General features: G+C 38.4%; 2 protein-coding genes and 1 long non-coding RNA gene across 5 annotated transcripts; 2 read left to right on the top strand and 1 right to left on the bottom strand.

Annotated features, from left to right (window-relative positions):
• The first annotated feature begins 1,120 nt into the window (after positions 1-1,120).
• LOC146517822 (CMRF35-like molecule 8) lies at positions 1,121-11,849 on the top strand. 3 transcript variants are annotated; one of them, XM_085161316.1, is made up of 8 exons: positions 1,121-1,794; positions 5,375-5,566; positions 5,734-6,036; positions 6,121-6,435; positions 7,175-7,243; positions 7,443-7,520; positions 7,796-7,851; positions 10,572-11,849. In XM_085161316.1, exons 1-8 carry the CDS (start codon positions 1,647-1,649, stop codon positions 10,881-10,883), a joined length of 1,473 nt encoding a protein of 490 aa, XP_085017442.1. In that variant the 5' UTR covers positions 1,121-1,646; the 3' UTR covers positions 10,884-11,849. The 3 variants fall into 3 exon arrangements, with proteins under 3 accessions (XP_085017442.1, XP_085017443.1, XP_085017444.1); XM_085161317.1 differs by having other exon boundaries at positions 1,122-1,794; positions 7,217-7,243; XM_085161318.1 differs by lacking the exon at positions 1,121-1,794 and adding an exon at positions 2,421-4,033.
• Positions 9,080-10,597, bottom strand: LOC146517823 (uncharacterized). The gene is made up of 2 exons (XR_014874309.1): positions 10,043-10,597; positions 9,080-9,810 (listed from the first exon to the last, which is right to left on the bottom strand). It is a non-coding gene; the product is annotated as an uncharacterized LOC146517823 (long non-coding RNA).
• A 1,878-nt stretch (positions 11,850-13,727) lies between the features above and the next one.
• Positions 13,728-16,072, top strand: LOC146517824 (polymeric immunoglobulin receptor-like). Its single transcript, XM_085161335.1, has 2 exons — positions 13,728-14,077; positions 14,499-16,072. The coding sequence occupies exons 1-2, from the start codon at positions 13,798-13,800 to the stop codon at positions 14,873-14,875; spliced, it is 657 nt and encodes a 218-aa protein (XP_085017461.1). The 5' UTR covers positions 13,728-13,797; the 3' UTR covers positions 14,876-16,072.
• Positions 16,073-20,349: the final 4,277 nt, after the last annotated feature.

A 20,349-nucleotide genomic window follows, 5' to 3' on the forward strand; every position in this document is an offset into this window, starting at 1 on the left:
AATCAGGGTTGTAATACAGTGCTACAGTTAGCTCTGCGATCACAGCCAGGGCCAGCTGCTGAAGACAATCATCAGCTTCCAGTCAGCAAAACTGTTGGGTCTGTGCTTCAGCAGGCCTGCTAGTTCAGACTTAATCCTGTGAACAAAGCAAGACAGAACACTTTAACCGTTTCATAACTTGCTAGTCTCAGACCACTCCAATGAACCAGCGACCCCCCTGCAGCCTTTTATTCTGTGACACAGTTTACACAAACACCTACTGTAAAAAACCCTCATCATCTCCCCTCACCCCTGTATATGGCTTCGCTTCCTCCAAAGGTTTACCCTATACAAACACAGGTGAGGAGAAAGAGCAGGAAGTAAAACATCCTCACTAAATCAGGACACGAGAACCTTACTTGCAATTTCTGCAGTTAAAAACTATAGCTAATTTCCTCCCCCACCATTCAGCAGGCCGGGGAGGGAAACAGAAACAGAGAATGTCTTTGATCACACAATTAAAATAACATGATGACAACATTTAACAATTTCAACCTAACAAAAACCTTTTTTACGCAAAACTACAAAATTAATTATGACAGGTTTTATTAAAGAGTTAAAGAACCAGAATTTCAAGTTAACTTCCTGTTACTTGATGAGATTGTGAACCAAAATTAGATTGTTATGATCTTAAAGATACATTCTTTAATCAAACATGCATTATAATATATCAGAAGGAATTTTTAGCATTTTGAAACACAAATACATAGTTGTCACATGTGTATCTGCTGCTCTTGCAGAGACCCGTGGACAGTATTTATTTTGGGCTTTCAGTCAGTGTGTTCAAAGGGTTCAACACAAACCACGGGACAGCAGAAATAAAAATGTCTTTTTTCTCTTCACAAGTTGAACTTCTTCATCAGTCTTTTAATTGTGTTGTTTAACAGAGGTGACAAAATAGACACTCTTCACTAAAGTAGAAGTACAAACACTTAAAACTACTCTGGTAAAAACTGAAGTACTGAACCAGCTTCTTTATTCAAGTAACTGTGAAAAATTACACCCTAGAAAGTGCCCGAAATATTTTGAGCTTCGTGTTTTCAGAACTGTGTACATACATGTTGTATGTGTATACATTATAAACATATCTATTATAATTATATTGTATATGTCTTCTATTTCTTTTCATTGGGGTCTCGTGTCATGTGCAAAAACACGATTGACTGTTTATCCATCAATTCGCTTCCGCTTATTCTTTTTCGGGGGGCGCTGGAGAAAATCCCAGCTGTCATAGGGCGAGAGGTGGGTACAAAAGTATGTAACTGTGCAAAAAGATGTGCCATTAAATGATCATCTGTTTCGCAAACAAGATTGCAAGAGATACACAAACTGTATTAACCTAAACTAAGAATAATCCTATAACCCATAAGACAAAGCTGGAATTTAATGAAATAAACAAAATCAAAGAACCAAAAACACAAAACACTGGGTGGACGATCCAGGCACCCTAACAAGCTGTCCATCTTTCTCAAACTTACACATACCAATAACTTCCTCTTTACTAAAAATGAGAAGATGGCAGTGTGAGATGTTGAAAGGGGGCATTAAAACAATTTCAAAATGGGAAGTACAAACAGGAAGGAGCAGCAAGAAAGGCTCCATAAAACATGAAGTTAAGAAAAGACACTGGAGAGCAACTCAGCAGCCAACAAGCGAATGGGAACGAACTGCATTTGAATAAAGTCATAAAGATTTTAAAGAACAAAACAAACATGATGAAGTTACTTCTACTGCTCATCCTCTCACTAATGACAGGTAAAAAGATTACTAACCCTGATATTATGTACTGTATATTACATTATATGTTCTTATTATGGTGTTAAATCATACACAGTAGGACTTTTGAGTTTGAGCTTTTTATTTTCTGCTTATGTACTGTCTTCATAACTTATAATAATTTACTTTGAAACAGGCAAAAATAACGAGTTTTCACAGAGTTAAATATAATTTGCAGACCTCATTTAATCCTCTAGCAAAAGTAATGACATTATCACTCACTAAAATACTTGTAATAAAAATGTTGACATTTACTTCTGATGATGCTGTTGCTGCTACTATTGCTTTAAGCCAGTTTAGAGCCAGGCTGAATTCAAAGTTGATGTCAGCCATGAGTGAAACAATGTGGGAGACGGAGGATTACAGAAGCAAATAGTCTGAGGTCATTTTTAGCTGTTTTACAGTTTTTTTAACCTCATTTAGAAGAATTAGACGACTCTAACACTTAATTTGACATCTTTGTTATTTTTGTGAAATTCCTCTTTGCCAAGATTTTAATTGTAGTGTGTAATGTCCTATGAAACGGGCACTCATTATATACACTAAAACACAGTGTCTTCAAATTAGAAGTGTTTAAGCTTCTATTTTAAAGTGTAAAGTTTTGTGTGTGTGTGTGTGTGTGTGTGTGTGTGTGTGTTTACGTCAGAGGGTTTGTGTCCAGGTTTAGGGAACGCCCCTGAGCAGATGTAAGAGGAAACCACAGATTTGGAAAGGCAGTGTCATGAAATGCTGTGTGGCAGGCAGGAGATGAGGACTCAAAGTGCAGGACTCACAGACTCAGGGGATGAACTCAAAATCACAGCTTTATTTGCTGGTCACAGAAAAACGAGCATACAAAGTAAACTAAGCTAAACTGGGAAACAATGGACTAAAACTCACAGGGAGACCCACACAGCAAGAGGGACGACGCGACACTGACTCAGAGAAACACAGGGTTTAAATACACCGGGAAGTAACGAGGGGAATGAGACACAGAAGGAGAGCACAGCTGGGAGAAATCAGAACTGACGAGACAGGGAGCAAAGTAGGATACACTCACATGAGACACAGACCTTCAAAGTAAAACAGGAATTAGCACAGACGCAAACTAGACTAGGAGACAGAGCAACTAAGAAACACAGACAACACCAACAACAAAGAGACACAGAGGGCAGCTACTAAATACTCAGAGAACTAAACAGAATACAAGAAAACCAAACTAAGACACTAAAGAATAAGCTGGGACAACAAAGAGAACTAAGAACATAATACAAAAAACTCAAAACACTGGGTCACTGAATAAAAACAATTTTAATGAACAATGTGTTTTAACAACAACAGAACTCCAAGACAATAAAACAGGAACAAGAGCTCAATGGCATCAAACAGGAACAGAAGAACACAACCAGTAAAGGCAAAATGACAAAGTAAAACAGGAAGTGACAAGAAAGAGGAAAACTATAATAAGCTCATGATGTAACAAGCCATCTGTGACAGATTACAAGTAATTTTAAAAAAGAAAGAAAAAACAAAAAGGTCTCTATGCCCTCCTGTAGCCCCCCCACCCACAGGAAGCACTGTGGGGGTAGGGTGGATTGTGTGTTGTGGCAGCCGAGGGCAGAGACCCTGACGGACCGATCCCTGGTAACAGAGGCTGGCGATGTGGATATGAAACATCAGCTCTCAGGACCGGAGCCTCTGCTATACTCTCTTTCCGTCTCTGGAATGCGTCCTCATGTCAAGGCGCCCAGCTCTACTCACTGTATTTGTGTGTCAGTTGTCTCAGTATGTCACAGTGGTCAGACAGATGTGGGCTAAACTTTGCTAAGTAGTTCACCATACCTAACAGTCTCTGTACTGCCTTCATGTCTGTAGGTCTGGACATTTGTTCTATAGCCCTAACCTTCTCTGGGTCTATTTTCAGACTGTTGCATGTCAGCTGACGTCCAATGTACGTAGTCTCCTTCTGTTCAAGTTTAAACTTTTCTGCGTTCAACTTAATGTTTTTCTGCCTGCAATGAGTCAAAAACGTTCTCAGCTTCTCGTCATGGTAAACTACTGCTTCAGCATCTGTGTCTCTGTGGTCAGTAATCAGCACATCATCTGCAATGATGTAGATCCCTGCCAGTCCATCCAAAGCTTGTTTGAGCTTTCTCTGGAACACTTCTGGAGCTGGACTTATCCCCATCGGCATCCTCAGCCATCTGTAGCGTCCAAACGGAGTCGAAAATGTTGTCAGGTAGCTTCACTCCTCCTCCAATTTCACCTGCTCGAATCCACTCTTCACGTCGCAGACAGAGAACACTTTAGCTTTTGATAGATCAGGCAAAATGTCCTCAATGGTGGACAAGGGAAAGTCGTTGCGTTGTAGGGCTTTGTTTAAGGGTTTTGGATCAATGCACACCGTTAAGTTCCCAGTCTGCTTTTGGACCACAACCATCCCTCCGATCCAGTCTGTGCTGCATTCTACTGGTGTGATGATCCCTCTGTGCTGAAGATCTTAAAGCTCCTTCTTTAACAGAATATCTATTTATTAGGGGTGCAACGATACTTGTATCGATATTGAACCGTTCGATACAGTGCTTTTGGTTCTGTACGCATATGTATCGAACAATACAAAATTTTTAATTTATTTTATCAACTTTCCTTCTGACGGTGCTGTCTGTGTTGAGCGCTCAGTGGATCTGCGCTCGACAGTGCAGCCTAGGCGGAGTAGTCGAACGCAGATTCACTGAGCGCAGGGCAAGCTAGCGAGACAGAAGTTAAGCTCTCGTTGCAACATGGCAAATTGAACCTCCCCCACCCTCATTCAGATCTGGCCTTTGGAACTATTTTGGTTTTCATGTGAAGTATGACCTTGAAGGTAAGCGCATCATGGACAAAAGTAAAACAGTATGTTGGATGTGCCACGCAATGCTCAATTACATGGGTGGGAACTAGTGTGTTAGCGCAGTTAGCTCGTTAACGTGTTAGCCGTCCAGCCGCACGCACGGGGCGATCCGCGGTAGCTCGTTAACGGAGATTTGCCGTGTTATGGCGTTAACGTCATTTCAGATTAACGCTGACAGCACTAGTGGGAACACAACGAATATGACTGCACATTTACTCCGACATCATCCTAGTGCAAAGACAAGTGGAAGCAGACAAAAACAACAAGCACGCATGCTACAAACTTTACCCGAGTCATTTAGACAGCCGTTAGCACATGATTCTCCTTATGGGGACCTGATATGTTTAATATGCTGCTGAGAATATAGCCCAGAAGAAGCGTATAGTAGAGCTTTTATTTTGGAAAGAGACATTTCTCTGTAATAAACTCTCTTTTCCAAAGATGAGTGATTTCTCCATCAGAGATTTATTACTTTATTACTTTGTTGTTTCAGCAACATTAAATTTAAAAACTGTACTTTTGAGTTAAAATATATATTTATAATTTTAATAAATGACAAATTAAAAAAGCATGAACATTTTTTTTTGTATCTAAAAAATATCGAACCGTGACACCAAAGTATCGAACCGAACCGTTAATCGAACCTTCCCTTTATTTCAGTGACCTTTATCATGTGAATGTTTGCTTTAGGTTGTGAGCTGCTGTCAGAAGAGGAGATTTGCACAAAACAATGGGTTGAATTCACCTGCGACCAAATCACAATTAGAAAATGTCAAATGACTAAGGTTTCAACAACTGAGCAAAACACTCTCCGAGTGATCATTAAGCAAGATCAGACGAAGAATTCATCCGCTGACAGTGAGGAATTAGAATTTAAAATTGGTAAGAAGGAATAATTTCTTATTCACATTCATATATGCTGTGTCTGATTTTAATTCCCTGAACAAATAACAGTATCTAAATAAATACTGCATCTAAATAAATGGATCATGTGAGCCTTTCCTTTCCAGAGAAAAAGACATTTGTGAGTAATTCTTTTTTTTTTCCAGCAAATCAATGCCCAAAAGCATTTCATCAGATTGCATACAGCACAGCTAAAACCACCATCAGATGTGATTATCCAGAAGACAAATACAAGTCGTGGATCAAGTTTTTCTGCAAAGGGGAAGGTTTCACCTGCGAGGATAATTTATCAACAAACAGGACATCCACTCCCTCAAACATCAGCCATAGCTTCAATATGTCCATCAGTAATGTGTCCTCTCAGGATGATGGTATTTACTGGTGCGGCGTAAGATCACCTGAGGGGATTCCTCATGCTGCGCTCACAAAAATAAAACTAAGTATTAAAAGTAAATAACTTGTGTTTTCCACTTTAAATGTTTACATTTTATATTTCGGAACTACTAACGTACGTTTTCCTCTGTTTTCCACAGATATTAAGAGCTTCACAAGATCACCAGCTGTTGGAGAGAACTTCACATACTGGTGTAAATATAACCAGACTGTCTCAAATTGGACAAAATTTATCTGTAAGGAAGAAGAACCATCTATATGTGAACCTTTAGTAAGCACCAGAGATCCCAATGGGAACAAGAGGTTTTGGATGAATGACAATAAAGAAAAGAAAAATATCACCGTGACAGTGAGAGAAGTGACAGTGGACGACAGTGGGACATACTGGTGTGGAGCAGAAAGCACCGATGAACACCAAAGTAACAGGTTCTTCAGCAGATTGTCCCTGACTGTAGGTGAGCCACACAGCATATTAAAGCAGGCTCATTTTACACATATATTATACTTTTAATTCATTATTTATAATGTTTTATTTTTTGCAGTTTTAATAAAATCTTTTTTAAAATAAAAATATTAAAAAATAAAGACTTTTAATCGTAACTGTTAGCGAGAAAATTTAAGAGAATTTAAAAGAAACAAAAAGGTTTGACACAGAACGAGCTTTAAGAAAAGAGGATGTGCTTATACTCGGCACTAAAAATGCGTATTTTCTGATTATGAGGTATTACCACATTAGGTTAATAAATGGTAAATGGTTCTAATATTGCGCTTTTCTACTCTGAGCACTCAAAGCGCTTTATACAACTTGTTCATTCAACAAATCACACCCATTCACAAAGCACTTTTCTAGGTTTTCAGTGCAACCTAACTAACATTCTTACACATTCACACTCTGATGGACGCATCGGAGAGCAACCAGCGGTTAGTATTTGCACAAGGATATTTGGCATGCAGACTGGGATCAAACCCCATCGAACACAAGACTTTTACTTACTAACTTCACTTCACTAACATTACATTTTGTAATGCCACTTTAAAAAGTGGAGAGGAAAACGAGATGGTAACCTCTAAGCTGGTGTCTAAAAATTATAAATATTCTTTTTTTCCAAATTGATGATATTATTTTGTCATTTAATTAAACTCTGTTCATTTAATGCCTCAAAGTAGAGTCTAAATGCACATTTGTCTCCTTAGGTTTCCACCAATCATTTACATCAGCTGTTTTTTCAACTACAGGACCCGCTGCCTCTGCTGAGAGTCATGGTGAGAGAGTACATGTGGTATCCTAAAACTTCTGCAGCTTATGAGAACTGGGAAAGTTTGTGGATGTTCATATAACATTTTTTAATTTTTTAATTTCTTAAAAACTGCTCCTTTCACATTACCCAACACAGACAGTTTGGGATGTCAATGCTGGGATGATGAATAATGCTGGAAAATTGTTGTTTGGTTTATGCTGCAGGCATTTCTGACGTTGGAATAGTTCTAATCATAATAACTGGGTTGGTGTTTCTGGTCGTTTTCATCCTTGTCTACAGACGTAAGAACTTTCACTAAATCTTTTGTACATCATCAGTCACACAAACATGTTTGCTGCTTTTATCCAAAAAAAAGAAAAACACATCCCTGTACTTTCTAACAATCTGCAGTATACATGATGCATGGCATTAGCTGACATTTTTAAAGTTATGAAAGATATGATCTTTGCTGAGTTCTCATCATATCAGACATTTAAAAAAAATCAAACTAGAAAAAATGCAAATCTTTAACAGATAATTTTGCTTATTTCTTGATTTTCTGCTTCGTTTCTGCCAGGAATCTCCTTTTCAAAAAGCAGAGGAGCTAATGCAGCATTGCAACATGCCAAAGAGGTGAGTGTGGAATTTTAATTTGTTTATTTATTTATTTTCATGTATAACTGGTGATAGGGATGCAACAATACCAATTTTTTCAAACCGATACGATACCGATACTTGGATCTGAGTACTTGCCGATACAGAGTACAAAAAACGATACTTCTGCCACACACACACACACACAAATACAATTAATTGGAAGACAGGTTTTTATTATATTCCCTGTCGATAAAAAATAAAATCTTAATAAAAATGACCACAAAAAAATTTAAAGTGAAAAATAAGCACTTCTGTTAAATTATTCCAGAGTCTCCACATTGTAATTTTACAAAATATCACTGAACTATTGGCACTGTCTCGAGCTTTCAGAATAATAAATAAACACTTCTGTTTGAAATAAAATAAATACAAATTAGGTTTGCGAATAAAATAAACTTTTAAATTATTGCAGAGTGTCCATATTGTAAACAAACAAACAAAATAATTATTATAAAATAAATAATAAATAAAATAATAATTGGCCCCCTACTGGTCAATCTAAAAAACTACAACAGATGACAAATGACAAGCCACCCTCTGATTAATGAAATAAGTTGGTATCGGTTCATGGTATCGGTTAACTTTTACGAGTATGAATACACACACATTTTACAGTATCGGCCCGATACCGGTATACCCGATATCGGTATACCCGATATCGGTATACCCGATACCTGATATCGGTATACCCGATACCGGTATACCCGATACCGGTATACCCGATACCCGATATCGGTATACCCGATACCAGTATCGGTATCGGTGCATCCCTAACTGGTGACAATCCAGGAAACATAGTTGAAATGTCTCCCCAGTTAAAACCTCCTGGACTGAACTGCAGACACACAGATGTTGGGTCATAAAAGCTTTCAGGCAGACGTCTGTTATAAAGGATGAAATATATTTCACATTACGGCAATAATGAAAGAAAATATACATTCCTTTAAAAATATATTTTACTGGCAACTAATGATTACAACTAATCAGCACATTGCAACATAACCTGCCGCAATGTTTTTTTAATCATTTTGAAAATGATTGTAGGGTGTATTTATCATAAAACATGACAGCAATAAATCGTCATACAGATGAATAAACGTCCAAAAGTTTTATTTACTGAGTATTAAATTTGAAATTAACTTTATTAACAGTTTTGAGGACATTCTATCTAAGTACTGTTTATCCTTATGTAACCCAGGTCCCACGTAGCTATGGTAAAGCTAGAGTATATAGTACAATGAGACTGGGCCTGGGTTCGTAGTGCTACTAATCATGATACCTGATACCCTCCTCAGAATTAATAAGGACCACCACAACTGTATTTTACACAAATTAAATCCCTCACCGGGTATTTATTTAGACAGCAAAGAAATGAATAAAATAAACAGTTACTTTTATAAAACGAATTGAATTCAAATAAACAAACAAAAATACTGTAAAAGTGACTACATGGGTGAAGATTATCAAGACAAAATACCTCGTTCTTAGGTGCCAACTGTTATTTCGGTCACAACGCTCACACCTTTAACAGGGATGAATTTCAACCTTTGATAACAACTTTGATTACAACTACACACTTACTCAATTTAAACCAAATCTGTAACAATGGGCCCACACACACACACACACACACACCTTAACCTGTCCACACTACACTGGTAGCATAATGCTTGTTGCAGGCCTCATTCGAAGTTCGGGTGCGGTAAGGCCTAAAACTGATGGCCGCTTCACTCAAACTGAGCAATAAAACAAAATACGTGCACTTTAGTTCCAATTAGTACTCACGAGTCCAATGAGTTTGTTAGTGGGGCAATCAGAAACGGGCAGTTAGCAGTTAGTTCACCAGTAGTGAAGACAGTCAGGGGCGAGAAAACAGCAGGGTCCATCCGGGCAGAAACCTCTCTCTCTCTCTCCTTTCAGAGCGTCCCTCGGCTTCTAAACATATTAAAACACTTGAGCTAAAATACCAAATGCTATCACATAACGATTTAGCATTAGCATGCTTTGACTGAAAATCACAGAGCTAAACATACAGCATGGCATCACAGCACATAAGGCGGTAAGCTGCGCTAATTAGCAAGCCGCTAGTTAGCATCACATATCACGCCATTTTACCACTACAACGAATAGTTACAGTACAAATGTCAAGGCACACAGACTCATTTACCTCTTGCAGATCACAAATAAGTAATATCAGGACCACCGGTAGTCGACCTCAATGATACTCTTAGATGTAAAATCCACACCACGTTTGCCTTGCGACATCTCTCTCTTCGGACTTAGCTTCTGTGTCCGCTCCCACAGATTCACACAAACCTTACCACTCGTCCCGCCCCCATAACAGAGAAGAGTGACATTGACTGGCTCGTCAGCACAAACAACCAATTACAATACAACATTAAGATAACTGACATTAGATGGGTAAATATACTTAGGTTACACCCCGACATATTGATTCTGCACAGAAAATGAACTCAAAATCATGAAACCCTTTTATTTATTGGACTCTTAACTGTAAATGAAATTACATTTGTACCAAAGCATATGATTTTTAAACCTTTTATCAACTATTTATATTTTAACCATTTTTTATAACAGCTGACTTTTTCTTTATACTGCAAGCCCGAATAATTGCAGACAGGGCTACACTTAGGATTTTATATGAAGTTTTTAAACTATATTTTTTTATTTTGTAGTTGAAGGACTGTACGTATGAGGAGATACAGGAGCACCCCCAGCAACCAGACCAGCCAGAAAATGCACTGACCTCGATTTATGTCACTGCTAGCGTTCCCGCAGATGTAGCTGCCTCACCACATTACGATTGCATCAACTTTGAAAGCTGCTCTGACAAAGCTGGTGGTGAGGCGCTGAAACGCAGCTCCTCTGCCGGTGAATATTCTACTTTGACATTAAGCAGATGTCCAGCCAACCCGACAATCACTCAACCATCCAGACCAGCAGAGGAGAATCTCTACTCAGTAATCAATGAGCCTGAGCCGAAATGAAAATCAGATCAGCTGTCAGAATTTGTTGTAGTGAGAATGTGCTTTTTAAAGGGTGTTATATTCTGTGGAGCTGGGCAGGTGTAGGTGTGTGGTGCTGCTCTTTTCCCCAGTCGGCACCTGGACCCACTCAGCCATTGACCCCGACATTATACAGTCCAGGTGTTGTTTTCTAGTGTATGAAACCGAGGTTGAGCAAAAGAAGAATGTCTTTTGGAGTTGTGTTTGTGGGAGCAGTGTTGAAATCTAGTGATGGGCAAATTAAGCTTGTTTTGAAAAAGTGTTTCTTACCCAGTTTTCAACACAGCGCTCTTTGGCGGCATCTGGTGGCCAAGAATATGAAGAGCAGCTTGAATCTATAAGGAAAAATGAACTGCTAAAGATGCTCACACTCGAGCTGAGTTGGCAGCTCGGGCAACCGGACTACTGTTGTGGTCCTCTTAATATGTTTTGGGGTTTTTTCGCTTTCTTTTTTTGTGCGTGCATATTTCTTATGTATGTTTTTGGCTTGGCTTTTGACTTAAGATAACACAAGGTTATTATATTTGCTTTTTTATTTAGTATTAGCAGAATGTCCTCCTTTCCTGGTGAATTGTGTCATGTTTTTTTTCCTTTTTGTTTTGATATTGATATAACAGCACTGCTGTCTCTTTGTGTTGATAAGAATAAAGTTTATCATTTAAAAGTTTCTGTATTATTTTGCTTGTTTCTTTCTCTCCCAGCTCTACTTTTGTTGCTCCACACACCCTCCTCTGGCCTCCGTCTTGGGGACATAACAAAGAGTTTAGATGAAATCTGCAAATGATGTCATAATTGGTGGAAAGTATTTCCCAGAAGGATGACTGGTTCATAAACTGTGAGCTGGTCACACAGACTGTAAATAACACATTGCGTGGAAGAAAGAAAGGGTCATAGATTCCTTTATCAATTCATCTATCAGTAATCGATCAGGGAATTTAAAAAAAGAAACTAATAACCAGAACTTATCTAAACTAAGAACAAATCAGTCTGCTTTGTGCTGTTGACTCAACCACTCAATTAACCTTTACCAGGCCATTCTTTGACTCTCATCTTACTGTCAGTGACAAGTTAACAGGTCTGTGTATCACAGTGATGCAGTTAGCATCACTTCCTGCTTTCAAGATAAGTGTTTTTCTGCATGTCTGTGGTCATGCAGCAGTTTATTTGTGCCACTTCTTGATCCCACATGAAGTTAACTCATCGTTATTTTTGCTGCATTGCCAATACCAACAGTTCCTGCTTCTGGCTCTGCTTCTGCAGAAATTATGCAGACTCATTTTAGCTTACAGGGTTTACAGATTACATCAATTTACAGATGAAACTGGGCCTTAAACATCTGGTTTGCAGGATGAAAACGACAGATTTTGTGACGTGAAATTGAAGATTTGATTAAATTGGCTTTGTTAGTGATTCACGTTTACATTACTACTATAAATATTCTAAAAAGATTTTAGAGTTCAGCAATGTGGTAGGAAACATGTCGCTTTCCCATCATTTGACATGTTGTCTTCGAGGTGTTTTTGTCACGGCGGGGTGCGCCGGTGTGAAGAAGAGGTAGACCCAGATGCAGACACGGTGGAGACAGAACTAGGTTTCCAAAAATAAAGCGAGCCTTTATTGTGGCTGATGGCATGACAGAAACACTAGAGAACACTGAAACTGGGAAAACTAAGGAGACCAAGAACACTGTGTAACCTAAAAAGACTATGACACTCTGTGAAAGAACTATGAAAAAACTATGAACACAGAGTAACTAGGCAGGCTATGAAACAGTGACACAATAACGGAAACTATGAAAAGATGAGGTGAGGATAACAGACGATCTGACCCCGACTGAGCAGAAACACACGGATTAAGTACACATAAGGAATGATCAGGGGAAGCGGAATCACATGGGGAAAACAGCTGACAACAATTAACATAATGACAGGACAGGGGACGTGAAGCTAAATACAATAAACAAAAAACACAAGGATCCTTCAAAATAAAACGGGAAACCTAACGAGACCCAGACATGACTCGAACTAGACAAACAAAGAAAACTTGGACATGAAACATGACAGATGAACACACGAAGACTTAACACAGGGATGAGACAATGGGGAGCTCGATAAATCATGAATTAAAACTGTAACCTAGGCATGACAGAATGTAACTAGACTGAAAGGAATAACAAAAACATCAAGAAACTCAGAATACTGGGTCACATGACCCAGGACCATGACAGTTTTCAGTCAAGGTTTAAGAGACTAAAATATTTTCTTTCATCTCCAGTTCAGACAGTGTTCAAATTTTCTGGAATCAGTGTCATTCGACATCATGTGGTCACATACAAATAAATAAATAATAAATAAATAAATTGTGAAATATTCTTTATAGCCTAACTTTGACGTGATGGTGCAGTTAAAACTAAGAATATGAAGCTATTTCTGTCGTGCTGTCTGATCATTTCCTTTGTCCCACGCAACACTTACCTCATCTTTACTGCCAATGAAAATATCGTAACCTATGACAAAATAACATTAACAAGAAAAGTTAGTGTGAGGAAACTTTAGGTGTTATGTGGCAGAAATTTAAGCGACCAACAGAAGAGCCAGCGTGACAAAAGGAAACTAACTGCAGATCTGAAACCAACATAATGAACTTACTGCTACTACTCATCCTCTCACTGACGACAGGTAAAAACATTACTAACCCATACGTACAGATATCGCACACTAAGCAACACTAGACTGTGTATATGTATGACACAGATGTCTGATTATCGATAGCGTTAACTGTATGAGAAGGGGTCCTACAACCAACTAAACACAGAAAATTCAATAACAGGACATCACCGGATACTAACATTTCTCTTTGGTCTGCAGGTTGTGCTGCCTATGGTGAGGAAATAGCCATGGCATGCGAACAAGGATGGGTTCAATTCACCTGCAAATATCCTGAAGCAAATAAAAAATATGACCACATCAATGTAGTTATTCCCAATAGACCAAGCTTACGAAGCTCTCTGAAGGATGTTTGGGAAGATGAAGGCAGATTTTCTCTGTACCATGACACAAAAAATAAAACTCTCATGGTGGGCATCAGAGATCTTAAACAAGAAGACTTTGGGAAGTACAGATGTGAATTTTATCAAGGCTCAAACAGATTTCCTGTCAAAAACAAATTGGACTCTGGTAAGAAATGTGATTATTATTGTTGTTGTTGATGTTATTAGTGCAACACAAGAAATTAATAACTAAAAACAGATTTCCTCACCTGTATTTTGGTATTATATAGTTTGTTTCTATCACACAACATAAATCATAGTTTGGAAATGTAAAGATTTATTACAGATTACAGGTTAAACGCATGTTTACATTACTTTGTTTTTTAATCTCAGAAGTTACTTTACATCTCAGACTTTTGAAAGGAAATTTCACAGTTTGCTCGTGTCTTCATCTGTTTCACACCTTTGTTTACACACGAGGAAGTTAAAAATGTTAAAGTAGTGCGCGACAAAGTACAAGTTACATGTTGTGATATAATGAAGCACATTCAAATACTTTATCGTCCTGCTTTGGGGGGGTTTGTCTTTTTTTTTTTTTTTTTATACAGAAAACTGCCAGCAACCATTTACTCAAACTGTGACCAGAACAGGTAACATCAACATCAAGTGTGATTATCCAGATGTTGATTTCAAGTCCGGGGTCCAGTTTTTCTGCAGAGGGGAGAATTTCACCTGTAAGGATATTTTATCAACAAAAGTTACGACGTTAAACGGGAAATTCAGACTCACAAACACCAACAGAGGCTTCGACGTGTCCATCAGGGATGTTTCCTCACAGGACGCTGGTGTCTACTGGTGTGGAGTGAAATCAAATGATGGAAGCTTCAGAGTTTCATTCAGACAAATAAAACTGGAGGTTGAAGGTGCTGTGGGTTTATTATTAATCATGTATCATATATTTAAGTACATATATCAAACCAATTAAAAAGTCCAGGAAACATTTTTTTTCAGGATCTAAGAGTCAAAACATTCTGGTGCGTTTCTGTGAGGGACCAGTGTTACTTTTGCTACCTGATGCATATTTGATGTATGTCTTAATCTTCAGTTGGACAAATACAGTTAAATATAATTCTCACTGTTTGTTTATAGAGCCACCAAGAGGCCAATCATCAACTTTCACACAGTCAACTGTTGTTCCTCACGAGAGCTCTGGTAAGAATCCGTGTTTGTCCACAAAGGGAGTGATGACTTTGAAGCCTCTAACATGGTCATGCGGGTCCTGTGTGAGAGCACTGTGGGGAGACATATGTCCAGCAGAGGAAGTCTGTAGTCAGAGAAACCCACACTGGGCCATGTGGTCATGAAATGTAGCAGCTCATACCACAGGCTGACATTTTAGTCCTCCAGTCAGATACTGCTGCTGCAAAGTGGTCTGCTATATTAATTTAAAGGTTTAGGCATGCCTAGATTTAGGAGAGCATATGCCCACACTCTAGGTGTAGACTGCCCTACTCGGGCCCAGATATGGCCCAAATTACACACAAGTGCTGGGACCCACAGTGCAGGTCACACATGTGTCTCTTGGTGCATTACCACCAGTGAATGGTGTGGAGCGAGGACCACAATGTTGCTCTAAGGGTTTCACCAAATTCAACTGGTGTATTTATCTAAATTATAAGCTAAGCTAAGCTAAGCTAAGATAAGATAAGCTAAGACTTTATTGATCCCACAACAGGGAAATTTTTGCGTCACCTCAGCTCAGGTACAGATATCAGAAGGAAATACAAAAATACAAATAAGTACAATCAATGAAAAAAAGTAAGATGATACACTATATACAATGGTAGCATACACAGTATGTGATTATGGATATAGTTGGAAATATGGAAGGCATAAACTATATAGCTTGGAAGGTCATGGAAGGTCCATTATGCATGAAGTAACACTGACCCATCATAGATATATGATGCGTCAGTGTTACTTTTGCTACCTGATGCATATTTGATGTATGTCTTAATCTTTTGTTGGACAAATACAGTTAAATATAATTCTCACTGTGTTTTTTTATAGAGTCATCAACAGCATCACCAACTTTCACACAGTCAGCTGCTGTTCCTCACGAGAGCTCTGGTAAGAATCTGTGTTTGTCCACAAAGTGAGTGATCACTTTGAAGTCTCTAATATGATCCTAAAAATGTTGTTTTGATTGAGCATTAAAGGGCTGTACAGCGGTTCCTCGTTTATCGCCGGAGTTCTAAAAATAACCCAGGACAGGTGAAATCCAGAAAGTAGCCAACTTTATTTTTTACAATTATTATCGATGTTTTAAGGCTGTAAGACCCCTCATGACACACTTTATACACTTTTTTATGACATGCATGAACATTTTCACACTTTTCTCTCTTGTTTAAACTCTCAAAGTTCAAACCTTAGGAGAAAAATAAGTTCAGCATTATAGAAAGAAACCAAAGATCAAACCCTGTTTTCAGGTCCAGAACATGGGAATAGAGCAGCTGCCAGAGAATTCAGCATTAATGAATCAATGGTACAGACGTAGAGGAAGCAAGAAGAATGAATTGAGTAAAGTTTGACTTATCAAACTTTACCCTACCGCCTACTGGTGTTGGCCAGAGGGGCCGATGACGCGATATGGCAGCCTCGCTTCTGTCAGTCTGCCCCAGGGCAGACTGACTACAATCAGTGTGTGAATGCGAGAGTGAATGAATAATGGAATTGTACAGCGCTTTGGGTGCCTTGAAAAGCGCTATATAAATCCAATCCATTATTATTATTATTATTATTATCTGACTGTTTTGTTTCGCTTAATGTGCCTTATAATCTGGTGCGCCTAATGGTCTGAAAAATACGGTAATTTCTACATTCCTTTAGCATGTCCAGAAGTCAGACTTTTTGTCTGATAGTTATCATCTTCCTCTGCTTTCAGCAGACAAAACGGTGCGAAAAGTTTCATCGACATTGTTGTGTTTGTTGGGGAGAAAACTTATAAAGATACAGCACAGTACTTCAGAGTCACACTGCTAGCGATGGAAGAATTATGTAAATTTGACAAGCTGAACGCATTTTGTACTGAACAGGAGAGATGCAGAACACAACATGTTGTAAAAAAAAAACAACAACAACAACCCATGCAAAATTGCACAAGAAAATCCGCAAAACAGCGAGGCCTCAAAAAGTGAACGGCTTTAAAGTGAAGGACCGCTGTATTGCCCAAAAATATGTTTAACAAAGTGAATATGAACTTAGTTGAACTCTAAACTCTCACATAAACTCTCTGTGTTGTTAATTAACACTTGGGCATCTACCAGGGATCAGTCCATTGTTTAGTCCACCTCAGCAGGTTAGCACAGAAAGAACTGGTGCAGATGCAAAAAGAGGTCATGCAAAGTCCACACAGAAAAATCCAGTCCTGCTGTGAGACAGCAGTGCCAGCTACTGCATCGAGTTTTTGAATTTCAAACATTATCAAGTGTAGCCTGAAAATAGAGCAAATGCAATAAGACAGTTGATTTATGTAGCTTTGAGATTAGCTAGACTCAGTAAGACTGTTTTGGTGATTGGTTGCGGAAAAGATGTTGACATGTTTATATTATTTTTTAAAGGTGTACATTTTTTTTAATCTATTGAAGATTTAAAAATATAGAAGTTACTGTTTCAACATGTGAACATATTATAAAAGTAAATGCTGAGTTTGAAAGAGTTTGAAACTCTCTAAAGACAATTAAAAACTATATTTAGTCCCGTTAAGAATCTTAAAGTGATTTCAGACTCATCTTCACATAGTTTGAAACATGATGCCAGCTGGAACAGATATTTTTCCATCAGTGTCGAAAGTTTACACCCTTTTGTTTATTTTGCAGGTGTCTTCGAGCTGGTCATTACTGTAATGAAGTGTATAACTGTGCTGGTGCTTCTGGGGGTTTCAATCCTTATCTTCAAACGTGAGAACGTTCATGAATCTCTGTCAAAGTGTAATTGTGTGACAGCAATAATGTGTGTGATGGTTATTATGTGTTGTTGAGCTAGAAATTCAGTAGTAAAAGTTTTAGGTAAAAATGTTTTACCTTATTTGCAGTTTTAAGTCCAATTTGTCTGAATAGCATTTAATGTTAGGATTATGAATCAACTATTTCAACAATATTTTTCGTTCTCTTGTTGAAGGACTGTGTGTCCAAGGAGATACAGGAGCGCCTCCAGCAGCCAGAAGATGCAGCAAACTCAGTTTGTGTCATTCCCAGCATTCCCACAGATGTTGCTGCCTCACATTATGCTAGCATCAACTTTCAAAGCTGCTCTGGTAGTGAGCACTGAAACCTCTGCCTGTAAATATATATTACAATCTGAAATTAAGCAAATTTCCAACCAACCAACTGTCTCTCAACCATCCAGACCAACAGAGCAGAAACGCCACTCGGCAGTCAATGAGCCTGAGCAATAATAGACATAAGGACAGCTCCGCCACTTAGTCATTTTTGAGGTTATTTAATATAAAAAAAATGTTGTACTCATTAATATCCATAGATTAACATGTAATTACAAACAAATCTGGGCAGTTTACAATGTGCCAGCTGGTTAACTGCTGCTGAATATAAGCAAAGATGATGACAAAGCGATACTCGCCATGATGACACCTGATAACGCTCCAGTGCTCTGCAGAAAAACCTCGCTCAAAAACCTCACACACCTTGGCTAACTCCTTAACTCCAACCTCCCTGCTCTCCTCCCTCTGGTGTTCATTGACCTGTCGCTCATTCAGTTGCTTGGTGATCAGTCTTAGCTTAAATCTGACCTCGCATTTTAAAGAGCTGTACAAATTATTCGGACTAGTGTGTACCACCTCCAGGAGCACCGAAATTAGACTTTAAAGTCCACGATTTATAAGTTCATTCACCAGGATTAATGTCATTGGGCTTCCACTGAATCTTTCTTACTTTGAATTGTTGTTTGGCAGGAGACTGTGTGTTGGACCTACTTAAGGAAAACTGAATACTTTGCTCGAGGCCAGGAATTTCAGCAGCTTATGTTCAACCTGCAGAACTGTGCAGGTGGACAGAGGGAGGGACAGTATGTGGAGCGGGCAGTTAAATGGTAAATGGTCTGGTTCTTATATAGCACCTACTCTTTCTGAATACTCAAAGCGCTTTTTCTGTGTAAGTGTTTTCTGTTTAACATTCATATACAGTCATAATCTAAATGTACGTGTGTGTCACAGAGGCCGAGATTTGCTACAGAAATATTTTATGTTTGCATGTTTTAAATGGTCATTAAAGCCATTGTTCATATTTACATTTCATGTTGTGTTTTTCTTTGCTTCTGTGTGCCTCCCATTCTACTTTTAAATACTCTAGGAACAACAAGTAGGCCTGCAGTGTGAGAGCGAAGTGCTCTAATAGGGTGATATGGTACTACAAGGTCATTAAGATAAGATGGGGCCTGATTATTTAAGACCTTGTATGTGAGGAGCAGGATTTTGAATTCAATTCTGGATTTAACAGGAAGCCAATGAAGGGAAGCCAAAACAGGAGAAATCTGCTCTCTCTTTCTAGTCCCTGTCAGGACTCTTGCTGCAGCATTTTGGATTAGCTGAAGGCTTTTCAGGGAGTTTTTTGGACATCCTGATAATAATGAATTACAGTAGTCCAGCCTGGAAGTAATAAATGCATGAACTAGTTTTTCAGCGTCACTCTGAGACAGGATATTTCTAATTTTAGAGATGTTGCGCAAATGGAAGAACGCAGTCTTACGTATTTGTTTAATATGTGCGTTGAAGGACATATCCTGGTCAACAATGACTCCAAGGCTCCTCACAGTGTTACTGGAAGACAAGGTAATGCCATCCAGAGTAAGAATCTGGTTAGATACCATATTTCTAAAATTTCCAGGGCCGAGTACAATAACCTCAGTTTGATCTGAATTTAGAAGCAGAAAATCCCAGTGATTATATGCCATTCACTTTGACACCGACACATTACTACCTTCTTGATCTGTGCAAAAACAAAGTTTTAATCTAATCTAATCTAAGTTTATGTCTAATCATAAAAGTAGCTACAAGTTCTATTTTCTTAAACAAATATAATTGCAATACCTATGTAGCCCTCATTTACTCAATACCATTAAATAAATGGGCTTTGGGTTCTTTTTCTAGTGTACTCTCGTACGATATTTTTAAATTAACTTCTCTTTTGTTTCTGGGATCAATGAAGTTTATTCCTTAACAGTAGCACTACAAGCGAAAATGAACACTAGTGTCTATAGTGCAGTAAATCATGTCATACACCATGTAAAGTAGAGCATTGCAACCCTCCTTTAATTTACCAAACAATGAAAACAAGAAAATAACAAAATGGCAGATTTCAGTATTCAGGCAAACCAAAAAAAGCACACACAGCAATTTACCCACTGTACACAGAATCTCCACATATACAGTGTAAACCACCAGTG

The sequence above is a fragment of the Neolamprologus multifasciatus genome, chromosome 5 (genome assembly GCF_963576455.1).
Source record: "Neolamprologus multifasciatus chromosome 5, fNeoMul1.2, whole genome shotgun sequence".
NCBI lineage: Eukaryota > Metazoa > Chordata > Actinopteri > Cichliformes > Cichlidae > Neolamprologus > Neolamprologus multifasciatus.

Bases quoted from the DNA above. Each gene is read 5' to 3' on its own strand.
- LOC146517824 (XM_085161335.1), top strand. From the start codon at position 13,798: ATGGCATGCGAACAAGGATGGGTTCAATTCACCTGCAAATATCCTGAA. The intron at 14,078-14,498 runs GTAAGAAATGTG...TTTTTTATACAG, and splicing joins CAAAAACAAATTGGACTCTG to AAAACTGCCAGCAACCATTT.
- LOC146517822 (XM_085161316.1), top strand. From the start codon at position 1,647: ATGAAGTTAAGAAAAGACACTGGAGAGCAACTCAGCAGCCAACAAGCG. The intron at 1,795-5,374 runs GTAAAAAGATTA...TGTTTGCTTTAG, and splicing joins CATCCTCTCACTAATGACAG to GTTGTGAGCTGCTGTCAGAA. The intron at 7,852-10,571 runs GTGAGTGTGGAA...TTTATTTTGTAG, and splicing joins CATTGCAACATGCCAAAGAG to TTGAAGGACTGTACGTATGA.